The 17,884-nt window shown below is 37.1% G+C and overlaps 1 protein-coding gene across 1 annotated transcript; it reads left to right on the top strand.

Annotated features, from left to right (window-relative positions):
• Window positions 12,533–14,477, top strand: LOC109236022 (U-box domain-containing protein 26-like). Its single transcript, XM_019402273.1, has one exon. It carries the CDS (start codon window positions 13,148–13,150, stop codon window positions 14,372–14,374), a length of 1,227 nt encoding a protein of 408 aa, XP_019257818.1. The 5' UTR covers window positions 12,533–13,147; the 3' UTR covers window positions 14,375–14,477.

Below are 17,884 nucleotides of genomic sequence, written 5' to 3'. Positions count from 1 at the left end.
CATGACTCCAATGGCAGTCTTTACGAACTAAAGAAATCAGACCTTCAATGATCTGAGTTGGGTAGATATCAGCACGATCTAAAGAGGACACTTGGTTTCTAAGGGACTCTCTATCATTGAAGAAAGATAGTTCCGCAGGAACTATTTCCTCTACTGAAGGTTCACGAAGAGGTTCAAAGGGTTCCTTACCTCTAGAAGAAGACCTTTGAGAAAGAGAACCTCTGGTTCTACAAGAAGGACTGGAACTAGATAAAGGAAGAGAAGAACCACGTATGGATGAAGATCCTAAATTACGTAGTCTACCTCCTCTTCTGCTCCTACTAGGGGCAAGAGGAAAGTTATCAACTATAGGAACTCTTCTAGGGTTAGGGTTTGATGAAGATATGATAGTACGAGGAAGAAACAAACAAGAATTGAATATTCTAAGAATTTTATGTGAGAAAGACAAAGGTGAAAACTATATTTATTCTAGGAAGCAACCGTCAAAGGAAAAGGTGCAATGATGGAAAGGTCATAATGAGAACTGTCGCTTCGTAATTGGTGAAGCCGTAAAAAATCCTCAAAAGACGCTGCAAAGTCGCAGAACCAATAAAAAGATGCCACGTGGAATAGGCATTAAATGGAAGTGACAAATGAAGCGTCGATTCCATAAGAGAATTAATGGCGGCAAATATTCCCGCTTTAATAAAATTCACTTCCCAAATATTCAATTGACGAATAAATGGCAAGTTGGGGGACTATCTGTATTGAGAAAAATTGAGTTTATATATAAAGAAGCAATTGAAAGATGGCATGTCATGACACGAAGGTTGGTCAAAGAATGATGATTAGCAAAGAGGCACGAGTTGCAACAGATACGAGCAGAGGCACGAGCAGAGATACGAGCAGATAATCAAAAGAGTCGGTGCTCGTACCTATTTAAGTCCAAAAATTAAGGAGAATGAATCTGACAGCACAAGAGAGTACGGATATAGTATTTAATAAGCATTAAATACTGAAAATGTTAGAAAATCTGTATTGAATTATAATGATTGTCATTATAACATAGCATTAAATGCCTTTAATTGTCTATAATGGCCTTATTTTGACAAAGGCAAAACGTATATCTTAGAAATAGCTATAAAAAGGAGAAGACTGATCATTTGTAAGGACACGAATTATCATCGGAATATACTGATTTACTTTGTTTTCTTCTGTTCATCTTATTGTTAGCAAAATCAATTTCCTTTATTCATTTTTCGATTATCAGTAATCCGAGTTCTTCTAAAATAAAGCTTTGACCGAAATTCCACTTTTTAGTTAAACAACGAGCTGCTAGAATAATACATACAAGGGTCTGAAATAACATAAAGTTGTCTGAAAAGGAAGTACACAGCTAAATAAAAAGAAGAGAAGGGAACTCTAGGAGCTGCTGGCGCTGAGTAGTACCTCAAGTCTCCGTACGATGTCCAATCCGAGCTCACTAATAACCCTTGTTGGACCGACTCCAAAATTTGCACAAGAAGTGCAGAGTGTAGTATGAGTACAACCGACCCCATATACTCTATAAGTGTCGAGCCTAACCTCGACGAAGTAGTGACGAGGCTAAGGCAGGTATAATGACAGAAAATGAAAATACGGAACATGATAAAACAATCAACTGAAAATAATAACTATAGCCTCAAGAAATAAACCAGTGTCGTCCAGAATTACCAATCCTTAGCATTTCAAATTATAATACCGAAAACCAACACAGCTCAAGAAATGGGAACACATAGGTTGTTGCGGCGCGCAACCCGATCCCACCGTACAACACATAATCCTCCCTTATTTCACCGTAATAACATCAACAACAGAGATAATATATAAATATTTCGGCGCGCTACCCGATCCCACCATATATCAATATCAGTATCATAATTCACCCTTATTTCCCCATATCAATCCACCCGTATTTCACCTGTTGCAGCGTGGAACCTGATCCCACCGTATCTGTATAAGTTCACCCTTATTCCACCATATCAATCCACCCTTATTCCACATGTTGCGGCGTGCAACCCGATCCCACCATATCAGTACTAAATACTCGATATGCACAATCAAATTAACAATTCAAACCCCGAAAACCTTTACGATCAATAAATACAAAACTGAACCAGAAAGGAAAACCTTGTACAACACAAAAATCTACATAAGTAATACTACTCAATGAGACATGTCCAAAAATTCAAAATTAGAAGGTGCATGTAAGTCAACTTAGGCAAATAGTAGGGAATCATGAAACTATGAAGAGATCTAACTTCATTAACAGGAGAAGACATTGATTAACAGGTAGCAGTTAAGCATAGAAAGCATTTAGAGCATATAACATTTAAGACAGGGAAGGAAATAATTAAGGAAAGCGGAAATACAACAACAACAACAACAACAAACCCAGTTTGATCCCAACAAGTGGGGTCTGGGGAGGGTAGTCTGTACGCAGACCTTACCCCTACCTAATGCAGAGGGGAAAACAGATAATTCGGCGGCGTATATGCACTCGTCACCTCGCATAGACGCTGCTCACATGAAATTCACATAGCACATAGTCCGAGGGTCCCTAATTCCCTCAAGTCAAGATTAGACACAACACTTACCTCGCTCCAAAGACCACTCAAAGCTCAACCACAACTTTGCCTTTCACAAAAGCCTACGAACCAACAATGTTTAGCAAGTTACCAACCAAACGATTCAAAATAAGCCTTAGGAATCACCCACGATTGCAAAAGAATCTATTTAGGTCATTATTCAAAAAGTCAACTCCCGGGCCCGCTTGGTCCAACCCGAAATTCGGATAAAAACCCAATTACCCATTCAACCCTGAGCCCAGTTATGTAATTTGTTTTGGAATCCGATCTCAATTTGAGGTCTAAATCTCAATTTTTCAAAAATTCCTAATTCTACCCAAACCCCAATTTTCACCATGAAAATACTAGATTTTAGGTTGAAATCTTCGGAAATGTAATGAAATATTGAAAGAAAAAGGATTAGCATCACTTACCGATAGTTTGGGGAAGAAGGATGCTTGGGAAAATCGCTTCTAGGGTTTTCTAGTTTTGAAAATTTGAAGAATGAACAAAATACCATCTAACTTAAGTTTTACACAGTTGTAGATGTCGCAAGTGCGACCTGGGATTCGCAATTGCGAACCCCGCGAATGTGAGAAATACTTCACAAATGTGAAGGTTTCCCCATCTCTGCTACCATCGCAAATGCAATGAATTGTTCGCAAATGCGAACTGGGCCTGATCGCAAATGCGAAGATCATCCCAACCGTGTTGAGTCGCAAATGCGACTCTGCCTTCACAAAAGCGAAATTGGCAAGTTCGCAACTTGTCACGATCCAAAACCTAACCCATCGTGATGGCGCCTATCGTGGTACTAGGCAAACCGACATTTTCAACACTTTCAACATTTAACATAAACGAATTAAGACATTTACAATAACCGAAGTTTTTCCATAAAAACGGGATAAACCCAAAACATAAGTGCGGAATAATAGCCCGACATCGGGGTGTCACTAAGTCATGAGCATCCAAACAACCAATCCAGAAACAGAGTCTATGGGGACGGTGTCAAAACACCAATACAGAAAGGAAAGATAACAAGAAAGGAGAGACAAGGACTACGAACGCTGGCAGCTACCTCGTAAGTCTCTGATACTCAACCACACACGAGATCAACGTCCACCATGTCCGGAAATACCTGGATCTGCATACGAGGCGCAGGGAGTAACGTGAGTACATCCAACTCAGTAAGTAACTATAATAAATAAGGAGCTGAAGATACTGACGAGCTATACAATTTTAGTGCATTTTTCAATAATTTCAGTAAAGAGTAGTCATGCTTTCAAATCCGGCAGTTTAAGTTAAATCAGTTTTTATCAGTTTCAAGTTCAAGAAAAACCGGATATAAAGTCTTCCAGAATCTCACAACAATGACAGATAGAAACTAGGTGCCACAACAAATGAAAGTAAGTACAGCCTCTCAGGGCAATAGTCACGCAACTCATCTCCACAGCTTAATCACTCGGCTCTCAGCCCTCAGTACCCACACTCAATAGGTACCTGCGCTCACTGGGGGTGTACAGACTCCGGAGGGGCTCCTACAGCCCAAGCGCTATAATCCGCAAGGACAACTCACGTGCTGCACGGACAACTCACGTGCTATAATATCATATCAAGATCCGCACAGACAACTCACGTGCTACAGTATAATATCGGGATCCGCACGGACAAATCACGTGCTATGGCATCAATACCTCACTCTCAGGCCCTCGGCCTCACTTAGTCATCAACCTTCCTAGTCCCTCAGGCTCTCAGAAATCATATAATTCAGCCCAAGATAATAACATGTATCAGTAAGGAACATGAAAAGACGGAGGTATGATAAGCAAATAAAGTCATGACTGAGTACAAGACAGCAAAATAGCAGCTAATTCAACAAGTACGCAACCTCTGCGGGTCCCAACTGTGACATCATAATGCCTAAGCATGATTTCTAACATGGGTTCCAGTTCAATTCTATAACACTGAGAAAAACGTATAGCTAATAACAAGTTATTCCACTTTACAATTCCACGGGACGGACCAAGTCACAATTCCCACGGTGCACGCCCACACGCTCGTCACCTAGCATGTGCGTCACTTCCAAAATAATCATATAGCAACAACATCCGGGGTTTCATACCCTCGGGACCAGATTTAAAACTGTTACTTACCTCAATCCGAGCAAAACGCTACTCCAAAATGCCTTTGCCTCGTGAGTCGGCCTCCGAATGTCCCGAATCTAGCCACAAGTAGTGCAATACAATCAATATAGGCTAAAGGGGTCAATCCCACAAGAAAAGTACTAAATTAGAGCCACAATCCGAAATCGGCTTAAACTCGGCCCCAGGTCCACGTCTCGAAATCCGACAAAAGTCACAAAACCCGAAAGCCCATTCACTCACGAGTCCAACCATACTAAATTTATCAAAATCCGACACCATTTGGTCATCCAAATCCCCAAAATTCACTCTCCGATTCTCAAGCCCTAACTCCCAAATTTGACTTCACAATCTCACTAATTAGGTGCAAAATCAGTGGGGAAATACCATTATCGAAGATAAATAGACACATGGATCTTACCTCAGTAATCACTTCAAAATCCTCAAAAATCCGAGTTCCAAAAAGGGAAAATGGTGAAAAATCTCGAAGTCCCGTATTTGTATGTTCTGCCCAGGCTTTTCGCACCTGCGGCCCCTTTATCCGCTTCTGCTATCCCTCATCCGCTTCTGTGGAAATTCACTTAAGGCGACAAACCGCTTCTACGGCCCAAATAACGCTTCTGCGGGTGCGCTTCTGCGCAAAACTTCCGCTCCTGCGGACTAGTGGCCCCATCCATTTCCGCTTCTGCGATCCTCTATGCGCATCTGCGGACTGCAGGTGCGGAAAGGACCTCGCACCTGCGACTGCTGCCAGCCTCTTCCTTAATCGCTTCTGCGAGCAACTTCCCGCGTCTGTGGGCTCGCACCTGCGATGAAACTTATGCAGGTGCGATTACAACAGCTGAGTCCAAACTTCATCTGTCTTCCAACTTCAAAACTTGATCCGTTAACCACCCGAAATCAAATCGAGGCCCTCGAGACCTCAACCAAGTACATCAACAAGTCCCAAAACATCATACGAACTTAGTCGAATGCTCAAATCACCTCAAACAACATCAAAAACACGAATTACACACGGATTCAAGCCTAATGAACTTTTAAACTTTTCAAAATTCCAACTTTCGGCATTTCAAGCCTAATTCTACTACGGACCTCCAAATCACAATCCGGACGCTCTCCTAAGTCCAATATCTCCTAACGGGTCTAGGAATCATTAAAATTCGAATCCGAGGTCGTTTACACATAAGTCGACATTCTGTCAACTTTTCCAATGTAAGCTTTCAAATAAGAGACTAAGTGTCTCCACTCATTCTAAAATCACTCCGGACCCGAACCAATTAACCCGATAAGTCACAATACAACCATAGGACACAAAAGAAGCAGAAAATGGGGGAACGGGGCTACAACTCTCGAAACGACCGGCCGGGTCGTTACACAAATGCGAACTTTTACCTCGCAAATACGAGTATCCCCTGCCATGCCCAGGCTCGCAAATGTGATGGTTTCTTCACAAATGCGAGTCTCGTAACTGCGAGTCTTGCAAATGCGAGATCTGGAGCAGACACCAGAAACAAAAATGCATCAGCTATGTTTTCTAAGTCCAAACCAATCCGTAGCCTATCCGAAACTCACCCGAGCCCTCGGGGCTCCAAACCAAACATGCACACAAGTCCAATAACTTCATACAAACTTGTTCGCGCAATCAAATCGCCAAAAATAACACCTAGAACTACGAATTGAACACCAAATCAAATGAAATTTTCAAGAAAACTTTGAAACTTCTATTTTTGCAACCGGACGTCCGAATCACGTTAAACCAACTCTGTTTCTTACCAAAATTGACAGACAAGTCATAAATACTGTAATGGGCCTATACCGAGTTTCGAAACCAAAATACGGATCCGATATCAATAAAGACAAACATTGGTCAAACCTTTAGATTCATTAAGCCTTTAAACTTTCAAATTTCAACAAAGTGCGATAACTCGGGTTAGGGACTTCCGAATTCGATTCTGGGCATACGCCCAAGTCCCAAATCACGATACGGACCCACCGGGACAGTTAAAATACGAATCCGGGTCCATTTGCCCAAAATGTTGACCTCAAATGGATTTCAAAGCAAAATTTTCATATTTTTATCAGTTTTTAACATAAAAGTTTTCCGAAAATATATCCGGACTGCGCACGCAAATTGAGGAGGGCTAAAATGAGGTATTTAAGGCTTCAAAATACAGAATTGGGTTCTAAAACATAAGATGACCTATCGGGTCATCACAGCACTAGACCAATAAATAAATGTTGAATTGCCATATCGAAGTGATTTGATGGAGGAATTAAAAACCTTCCAAAACATAGAAATTATAAACCAACTTCTTTGATTCAGCAAAGTCAGAACAAGAAAAATATATTATTAGCTAGTTTTATTTTTGTCCAAAAAAAAACGCATTAAAAAATGGCTAAACATTGATAATTTTGAAAGGCTAGCTAAAACTTAATTAACGGTCTAAAAATAGTTGTTTGCCAGTCTCTTTCGTTTTTGTTTAAGTTGAAAATTAAAAGCACTAGTATAAATTTTAAGAGAAGTAATTTACTATTTCTGAACATTTTGGCCGTATTCTGAGGGGAATATAATTCCCTAATTAGTTTATCCTACTTTTCTAGGATTATAAATGGTTTCTAATCTGTACGCAGTAAAATTGGTTAGTGACATCAGTTGGACTAATGAGAAGGTGATACGTGGAACTAAAGATAGGTGAGATGTGATTCAGCAAAAAGTTGACGCTGGATGCAAGCATGTGACTGGTGATGGATGAATCCCGAAGACAAAGTAGCTGATAACAAAGATTTAAAGAATTGATATTGAATAGCATTCAAAGAGCGACCGTTACAGAGAATATCTGCATTTATAGCCAACCGTTATGCTGATATCCATAACAATTTTATTTTCATTCAAAGGGAGCTTGATTTGGGAATCTTGTCTCCCTAGATCTAGCTATAAATTTTCTTGCGTTTATGTCCCACATGAATTCTATTATACTCCCTCCGGTCCACAATAAGTGATTTTTTGGCTGTTTTCACACATATTAAGAAATTCACCTTTTAACATTAATTAGCAATGAAATTGACCATATTAACCTTTACTATCTCTTCACATAAACACTCCTAACACATACTCCAACACTATTTACTCCAAGGGCAATATAGGAAAATAATAATTAATTAATTCTTGAAATCTGAAAAAATTACTTATTTTGGACCAAAAGAATATCAAAAAATTATTTATTTTGGACCGGAGGGAGTAGAAGAATAATACTTTTGTGGCCCAACATTATGTTCAAGTTCTAAGTTAGCATTGGAACTTTGAAAGAGTAGTTGGATATTATTTAAAAAAAAGATTGTGTGTATCATTGATATTATTTTTTGTCCCACTACTAATCTCAGAGGTCCTAGGGCTAAAAATATAATTTATTTTATTTTCTCACGACATTACCTAGGCATCTTTTCAAGTATTATTCTATCTTTAGTTTTTAAAAATTTATATAGCAGATTATAGTTTGTTATTTTTGTAAGGTTGAGGTTTGGAACTATTCAAGTGGCAGACAAGATTGTACTCAAAACACAGAAATTTTGGTCAAATGTTAAGTCTTCCTTTACTTATATTATTTGCGTATTTGGTACTTGGCTTTTGGCCCTTATTGTCTATTGTTCTTATTTCTCCCTTTCTTTACCCTTTGCAATATTTTATCAATCATGGTTATAATAGAATAAAAGACTAGCATAAGAAATAATTAAAATGAATCTTTCCTCTTGCCTCCTTTTATTTTTCACTTTCCATCAAAAGTAGGAAGATAATTAAACATCGTATCAGAAAATCATTCCTAAATTTTTTTATCAATGCACTTTCAACTCTTAGGGTCGTTTGGTAGCCGGTTAGAGAGGAGTTATCTATGTATTAAATGTAGGATAACTTTATACATTGTTTGGTTAAAAGAAGGGGGAAGAATAATCTCCAAGTAGAAGCTAGCATAAGTTATACAATGTTTGGTTGTTTTATCCTCTTTTTCACATAAAATATAGCATTGCTAATACAATGTTTGGTTCATGTATTTTCTTTTCCGCATAACTAAACATGTATAAGTTATGAGGGAATCTATGTATTATTTATGCAAGGTAGAAGGTGGAATAACTTATACATAATTAGTAATACTTGTATTAAAACACAAAATGACAAGAATACCCTTTATTCAAACTTGTATTTTTTTGTTTAAAAAAATATATTTAAACTATACTAACAATTTTAATAAAAATAAAGTAAGCTAATAATAAATAACACTCATATTACATTTATATTACTAATCCTATATAACTACCGCATAACTAATCCCCGCATAATTAATCCATGCATAACTAATCCCAACATAACTCAACCTTGCATAACTTATCCCTGCATAACTAATACCTGCATTACTTATTCCTGCATAACTAATACATACATAACTAATACCTGCATAACTAATACATGTATAACTAATACCTGCATAACTCTAACCGGTAACCAAACGACCCCTTAGGGTTTAGGACCGTGGGAGGTAACTTAGAGCCTTTTTCGGTGGTTATGGGTTTACACCAAGGATCCACGCTCAACCCGTTCTTATTTGCCCTAGCGCTGGATACACTGACACACCATATCCAAGGAGAGGTGCCATGGTGTATGTTGTTCGTTGATGATATAGTTCTGATTGATGAGACGCGTTGCAGCGTTAATGAGAGACTGGAGGTATGGAGGCAGGCCCCGGAGTCTAAAGGTTTCAAGTTGAGTAGGACTAAGACGGAATATGTGGAATGTAAGTTCAGCGACGTGACAGGGGGAAGCGGATGCGGAAGTCAGGCTTGACTCACAGGTCATCCTCAAGAGAGAAAGTTTTAAGTACTTAGGGTCAATTATCCAGGGTAAATGGGGAGATCGACGGGATGTTACGCACCGTATTGGGGTGGGGTGGATGAAATGGAGGTTAGCGTCTGGAGTCCTGCGTGACAAGAATGTGCCACCGAAACTCAAAGGTAAGTTCTATAGAGCAGTGGTTAGACCGGTCATGTTGTATGGTGTTGAGTGTTGGCCAGTCAAGAATTCACATATCCAGAAGATGAAAGTAGCAGAAACGAGGATGTTGAGATGGATGTGTGGGCACACCAGGCTGGATAAGATTAGGAATGAAGATATTCGGGAGAGGGTGGGCGTGGCTCCGGTGGACGACAAGATGCGGGAAGCGCGGCTTAGATGGTTCAGACACGTGCAGAGGAGAAGCCTAGATGCCCCGGTTAGGAGGTGTGAGCGTTGGCTTTGGCAGGTACGATAAGAGGTAGAGGGCGGCCTAAGAAGAATTGGGCCGAGGTGATCAGACAGGACATAGCGCGGCTCCAGATTTCCGAGGACATGGCTCTTGATAGGAAGGTGTGGAGGTCGAGCATTAGGATTGTAGGTAAAGGGTAGTCGAGCGGTTTTTCCCTTTGTCCCGGTTTTCCTCTTTCTAGCGACGGGTATGATAGTGTTTTGTCTAGCCCTGCTAGAGATTTATGTTGTGTTTCACACTTTTGCATAATATTTGTGTTACTGCTTTTTCATTTATTTGCCGTCTCTCACGTTGCGATATTATTTTTCTGATTTTGTTGTCACAGATCTATTGTCTCTGAGCCGAGGGTCTCCCGGAAATAACCTCTCTATCACCTTCGGGGTAGGAGTAAGGTCTGCGTACATTCTACCCTCCTCAAACCCCACTGGTGAGATTTTACTGGGTTGTTATTGTTGTTGTCGTTGCACTTTCAACTCTTATTAGATCAATTAGATCTAGACCAAATTCAGATAATTGTGTGATATGATAAACTTATCCTTGTACCAATAGATCATGTAGGGATTTATTTTTGACAATATCGAATACTCTTACTAATTTTTTATGATCTCTCCAATAACTTTTCTTTTCATATGTTACTTTTTCATTAACTCCAGGGACTTTTCTCATAAAAAAAACAAAAAACAAAAAAAAAAAACACACAAAACACACAATCTAGTCATAGAATTCTCATCTCTCTCTTTCTCGTTAAATTCTCCACTGGCAAAATTAGTTGTCTTGTCCAGTGTGCAATAGGGTCCAGTCCTCCGATTAAATTCCCTTTCATTGAACGGTACGTGTTCTAGAAAAACAAAACTTACTCAAAAAAACAGTTCGAACAGTGGTAAAAAGAATCAATAAATGGTCAAGTTTACTAAGTCCAGATCTTGAATCTGTATCTGTAATAAGAACTTCTATACTTAAATAATAATTATAAAAACGAGAGACTGAGAGATGAGATCATAGGATGTGCACATGTACTATATTTGACTATTATAGTCACTAGTGACCAATTAATAGAATCATGTACTTTATTGGTATGCAGCAAATAAAAAAAAGTGGACAACATTAGCTGGAGCTGTTGCACTTTGACTAGGGAAAAAACAAATGCCTTGTTTGGCCAGTCAAAATATACTCAAATAGGCCAGTTGCTTACATAACCTAGTTACTCCCTTTTTATTCCTACTTATACTTATGGATTCATCCAATTTTTATTTTGATACATGAACGTCAAAGTTAAACTCTTTTACGTTTATGCATACATTAGTTGTAACTTTTGAGTTCTTGAATACCCAACTTGTAAGAGGAGAATCACATTTGGACTAACTAACAAAGACCGTGATGAGTAATAATTACTCTTTTATCCTTAATCAGAGATTTTGAGTTTGAGTCCCGAGTATGGAGTCCCTTTTGTTAAGGAACTTTACCCTAAAAAGTAGAATTTTTCGACGCGAATCAAACTTTAATCAGACCCCAATGCAGATACCAAATACCGGAAAGAAAAAAAAGGAATCGCGGACTATCACGCCTACACTGCTTTGCCCAATGTAATCAAGAACATCAATTGGTAGAAAAAAGTAAAAGAAAGTATGAACGCATAAATTAATATTATTCTTTTTTTTTTAATTATAAAAACTTGAGTATCGAAGTATTTGAATTCCAGGAGAGCTCATGGAAATGATTATAAGGGAATTAAGATAAATTTTGTGGAGAATTTAAATAAGGTTAATATAAGCTAAAGTTTATGTTTAAGATTACTTTTTAGTAAGTGCCAGAAATAAGACTATTTAAGAAATGTGATAATTTTACAAAACTGATTCAATCACTACTCGTAGAGCGCATTTTCTCTTGTTGGAATAAATTTGAATTAATTAGACAACTGAATTTTGAGTATTAGGGTCGTAAGTTAGGAGGCAGTTGAGCATTTTTCTACCTAGTTTTCGGGTGTGAGGATAGACTGATAGGGTCTATCTTAGATTTCTAGTGGTTTATGTTGTGTTCACACTATTCTCCCATTTTTCTTTACCGGTTATTGTTATTGCGTTTGAACTATTTTCTGGTTTCTTATAATGTTGTTGTTATTTCTATGGTTTCTGTTGATAGTACTGATACATTGTCTCTTTCATCTTTTTCGTTTCTTGAGCTGAGCGTATATCAAAAACAACCTCTCTACTCCATCGGGGTAGGGACAAGGTCTGTGTACACATTACCCTCTCCAGGCCCCAGACCCCTTACTTTTAGGATTTTATTGGGTTGTTGGATAACTACATTTTGAATGAATACCAATTAGTTAAAAATGTGGAGACAAAGAGATACCTTTTGTTTCTTCTTTTATAAAAAATTTACTACTAATATTCTTGTTGTGGTAAGGAGGGTGTCACATCTTTCATTCTTTCTTATTCAAACATGTATAATTTGGGGATTCAAAGTTCAAAGACATGAACTTTTGATATGAGTGTGTTTGGGTGAGTCAGTTTGACTGTAGTTACAATCTATTGGGAAAAAAAGACAAAAGTGGTCCCATTCACCTAAAATTATTCTATTTCATTAGTTGCAATCTACCTATCTTTCTTGCTTAACTTAGATAAGGCCTACTTCTCCTCCTTTTGGCCAACTCTTGTGTTTGTATCTCTTTGTTCTCTTCTCATTTTTTCCCACTCAGATTTCATATATTTTTGTTAGTTTCTCACCCCACTTCTTCTTCTTTCATGTGCTTTGTTCCACTTCAAACTGCAACCTTACAAAACAATCTTAGCCCTACTCTTCCACTCTCTTTTTATTGGCTCATAAAAACAGGATATATGTCTTTTAGACACAACTCATTCTGTTATTCTATGTTCAATCAACCAAGTGTAAACTCATCATTCCAACTCTCTTGTCATTTCTACACTTCCCTTTTGGAATTAAACTAAAATCCCACTTCAAGATTTATTTTATTTCACTTGAATATTTCTTTAAGTACTTTAACATCATCTGCTCGCAGATCGTAAGGTAGGGATAAAGTCTGCATACATATTGCCCTCCCCAAACTCCAGTTGTGAGATCTCACTATATAATTGATTATTCTTGGTTGTTTTTGCTATACTTTTGGTCAATGAAGGAGCCTGAAATGGCAATTCCTCCCTTATTTAGGTGTCCAATAAGCCTAGATTTGCTTAAAGATCCAGTCACTTTAAGCACAGGCCAAACATATGATAGATCCAGCATTGAAAAATGGCTATCTTGTGGCAATTCAACTTGTCCTGTTACAATGCAGAAACTCAATGACTCTTCTATTGTACCAAACCACACCCTTCGCCATTTGATTCATCAATGGCTTCAATTAAACTGCAGAAATGGTTATGATCTTCATTACTTTCAAACAATTGATGATTCAATTGTTGGTCTCAAACACAATCTTCAGTCAAAAGAGTCTACATTGGACACAAAAGTTCAAGCACTAGAGAAAGTTCTTGCTTTGTCAGAAGATTTGCCTTTAGAAAACTCTTTCTTGATTCAACTAGACTTCTTCCAAATGATTCTTGAATTAGCCTTGGAAAATGCAGTTGATCAAAGTTCATATTTCCAAGAAAGTCTCATATTTGTGGAGAAAGCACTTGTTTGTGCATTGAAATTGTTGCCATTTAGTGATTTGGGAACTCTCAACATGCTCAAAGAAGATGAATCCAAGTTTACAAACTTCTTGATATTATTCAAGAATGGGACTTTTATCATCAAGAAAAGCTTGTGTCATTTAATAGTGGCAATTTCATCATCTTTGCAGTCAAAGGAACTTATAACTATGTTGGGTAAATCCAAGATTTTAATTCAAGAACTTGTTCATGTTATTGAGTACAACTTAGATGGTTGTGAAGAATCAATCAGAGCTCTTTCAGCATTATCTTCTCTCGAACAAAATCGCGAATTTATAGTGAAGGAAAATGCAGTTAAGGCACTCATAACATACATTTTGAATGCTCCAAATTGCCAATATAGAAGCTTACTAGCACCAATAGTGGCAATGAAAACAATTGAGACATTGTTAGTAGTAGAAAGTGCAAAAGAGAAAGTTTTGAATCATCCAAATGGTGTTAGTGCAATTGTGAAGATGGTATTTAGAGTATCATCAGATAATGAAGGAAGTGAAAGTGCAGTGAATTCTTTAATTATTGTGTGTCATGATTTCATGCAGGCTAGGGAAGAAGCTATCTATAGTGGGGTTTTGACTCAGTTATTGTTACTCCTTCAAAGCCAGTGTAGTGAGAGGACCAAAAATAAGGCAAGAATGTTGCTCAAGTTGTTGAGATCCATGTGCACTGGGGACCAAAAACAACCATTGTAGATTGCACATACATTGATTACATGATTTCTCAGTTGATGTGGCTCTTTGTCTTTGTATTTGCTATTAAAATTGTATCTAAAAAACATATACTGAGTTTTTTGTATAACCATAAAAAGAAGCATAGAATATAAATGGAGTTTGCAGTTTGCACCAGATGAATGGATGTAGACAATTCAAGATTAACTTTTTAAAAGGCCACCTTTTGAGGAATAAAAAATGCAAGATTTTAAGGGACTTTTTGGTGTTCTGTCATTATATCAAGGTACAAAACAAAAATTTCTTAATCACCTCTAAAACAAACCAAAATTTTATCCTTACAAGATAAACAGTGTTGTCCACTTGCAGACAGGGGCGTACGCACGAATTTTTTTAAGGGGTGTCAAAATTTATAGATGAACACAGGAATAAAGGCTCTCTACAATATCTGCAAAAATATAAGCTAGTTGAGGTTTGAATCTCTGACCTCTTGGAGCAAAATCAAGCACATAGCCAACACACCAAGAGACAATTATGTCTATAGCGTCATTTTTTCCTACTTATCCATTTCCTCGCAGTATTAATATATATATTTAGTAAAGTTTTCCGACGAAGCGGTGTCGCGTAACACTGCTACCTTAGGCGTGCATCCACCCCTGCTTGCAGAGTATCAGATTGTAATCTAAAAAATTATGTCCACAAATGATACTTACATCAAATCCAAAATGTCAATGAAGTGGCTGCAAATCATAAAAAATCAGTAATTCTTCCATTTTCCTAGCCTTGATGAGCAGAGTTAATAGAAACTATGCAAGTTATTAATAGCAAATACCCTAAAGTCATTTGTAAACGATCATGATTAAATGATACAAATTTATGTGAACACATATTGCATATATTTATTGGTTTGATATAAATATCGAGTGTGTACAGAAGAATTTGAAGAGCGACAACATGTTAGCTGGTAAGACAACTCATAAGTTAAAAGGAAGGTATATTGTACGTAAAATTATGATATTTTTTTTATTAATATAAAGTTAAATTTACTTTAATATACATAATGGAACTTGTTTTGACAAAATATGTAATTTCATTAACATGTATGTATATTACTTATTGTAAAGGAGGGTGTTATAACTAAAACAGAATCTAAGTTCAGACATCAATCTAATTTAATATTTCCATGACTTTGAATGAAGTTGCTTTCATAAGGTGTTGAATTTTTTTAAAGAATTAACTAATTGGATGCTGCTTATCAAGAATCAATACTTCAACAAACTTAAATTGCGGACCAGTCAAAAAACAAAAGTAGAACAAACAGCTTGTTGCACCAAGTCCCTTTAGAAAATAAACACCATGTTGAATCTTTCTAGAGAAAAAAAATATTCTATTGAATGATCATAGCTTGCTAGTTTGAGCTTTCATTTAGTCAAAATATTACAATAAATGGATAAGTTTATGGGGAGCGTGAAATGAGTGCTAAGAATTTGTTTCTCTACTTGGTAGTGGCGTAGCTAAGAATCCCGTAAGGGTGTTTAAACTTTAAATAAGTCAATAATTAATGGTATAAACTATTTGAAAGAGTCAAATAGACCATACACAGTGGTCTGTGTTTAGTTTGGCAAACAAAATGGGCAGATAACTTTGAATCCATGAACAACATATTACTTTGGACACTCTAAACCGTTGAACTGCCTCATTAAACTATATTAAGCGTATTCAAAATATATAATATATATATATATATATATATATATATATATATATATATATATATATATATATAAAATAATATTTGACTTATATACGCTGTATCATTTTCCAGCGAATGGGGTACGCTTGACCACCCTTGGCATAGTGTGGCTATTCCACTGTACTTGAGTTGCTTGGTAGGATGTATTGGGAAAAATAATATACTATATATTATTGATATTATTAATCCCATGTTTAGTAGTATTTTTCAACCTATGGTATTAGTTATATAACATATTCAGTACTATTCTTATACATAGCAAATTATGACATTAGTAATACCATTATTTTTAATACATGAATAAGCATGTATAAAGACAGAATTATCCTTTCAAAAATCTTTAATACACAAGACCGAACAGTCGATACACCCTATTCAATACTATTCTTGTACACCATACTAAACGACCCCTTAATTTGTTGAAGGTGTTAGTAAAAATAGAAGTGGAGTAGTGCTACATTGCTACCTCTGATGTTGATCCTTTCTTTATCAAATGATTCAAAACGAAGAAGTCACTTTTCTTTGATCATCATCATAAATAAATAAATCCAATGTAATAATGAAAGACATAATTGAATTCGCGTAAGAAGAAAAAATATTAAAGTGTGGCCAGCAATATATTATTACAAGGACGTCATAAAAGAAAAGAACGTGAGTAAGGTTAAAAATGTCCTTTCAATATACTCTTAATACTCTAAGTTTATCAAAACTGATTTTTTTTTAATTTTCATTAAAAATCCAGCAAACTTTGGTTGTAGGTTTGACGGCAACTATGATTTTTTTTAAAAATGCAATCATATTTGGAGGTGCATTTGTTGAAGTTTCAGCTAATTTTCTTTTTAGTCTAATGCAACTTTTTGAGATTCATGTTTACCCTCAAAATCGGATAACAATTAAATTTGTAAGTGGTTTTAAAGATACATGGATTAATTCAATACAAAGCGATAAATTGAATTAGACTGAACAAGTAAAGATATAGTAAATTTGAACCACGCGAGGAGAATGATCCTACCCTTAGCGTAACGTTCACCCTCGATCCGGGCTCATAGTGGCCAATATTGATGAACAAGAAAAAGAGCTTTGATAACAGTAAAGTAATAATGTATTGCTTTGAAATGTGTGTTACAACGTGTGTCATGAATTATCATATACCCCCTTTATATAGTAGGGGAGTCCTACTCCAGGTACAACTCTATAAATGGTAAAAAATCTTTTGATTAACCGATTACCGTTCTTCATTGATACGTGTCGAGATCCCCACCGTGATATCCGGCCGGTCACTGATATTACGACCTTCTGTTGGCCGTGCTTGGTTGCCCGACAATGTTCTTCGAAGTCGTTCAAGGCTAGGACTAATCCCCAATATTCTCGGGAGTGGGCGTCATGCCCCCGAATTCTGACTCAATGAGACCTTTGCCTTGATTTCGGTCCCTTGTCATCATGTCTCGAGTTTGGCTTACCTTGTCGGAGACCAGGGTGTACCATGAGCCCGGTTTTACTAGTATACAGATAGTCCCCTCGTTTCTCAGAGAGTAAATGACGATAAACGACATGAGCTCTCGATTCCTACTTCGATACGTCGTGACAGAAACGACAAAACGCTCGAAACGTCTCGTCAGTCATGTCATAATAGCATTAAATGCATGTCAGTCGCCGGTCGGTTGTCCCTAGAGGGGAAAGTCGTTGAACTCCTATAAATACCCCCTCTTTTGTTCTTTTTTCACTTCATGTAAACCTTCTACCCTCGTACCCTCAGGATTTCATTATTCTCTATCATTTTT

Source organism: Nicotiana attenuata, chromosome 1 (genome assembly GCF_001879085.1).
Source record: "Nicotiana attenuata strain UT chromosome 1, NIATTr2, whole genome shotgun sequence".
Lineage (NCBI taxonomy): Eukaryota > Viridiplantae > Streptophyta > Magnoliopsida > Solanales > Solanaceae > Nicotiana > Nicotiana attenuata.
Note: the sequence above shows the minus strand (reverse complement) of the source record. Positions and strands in the feature narration are given on the sequence as shown.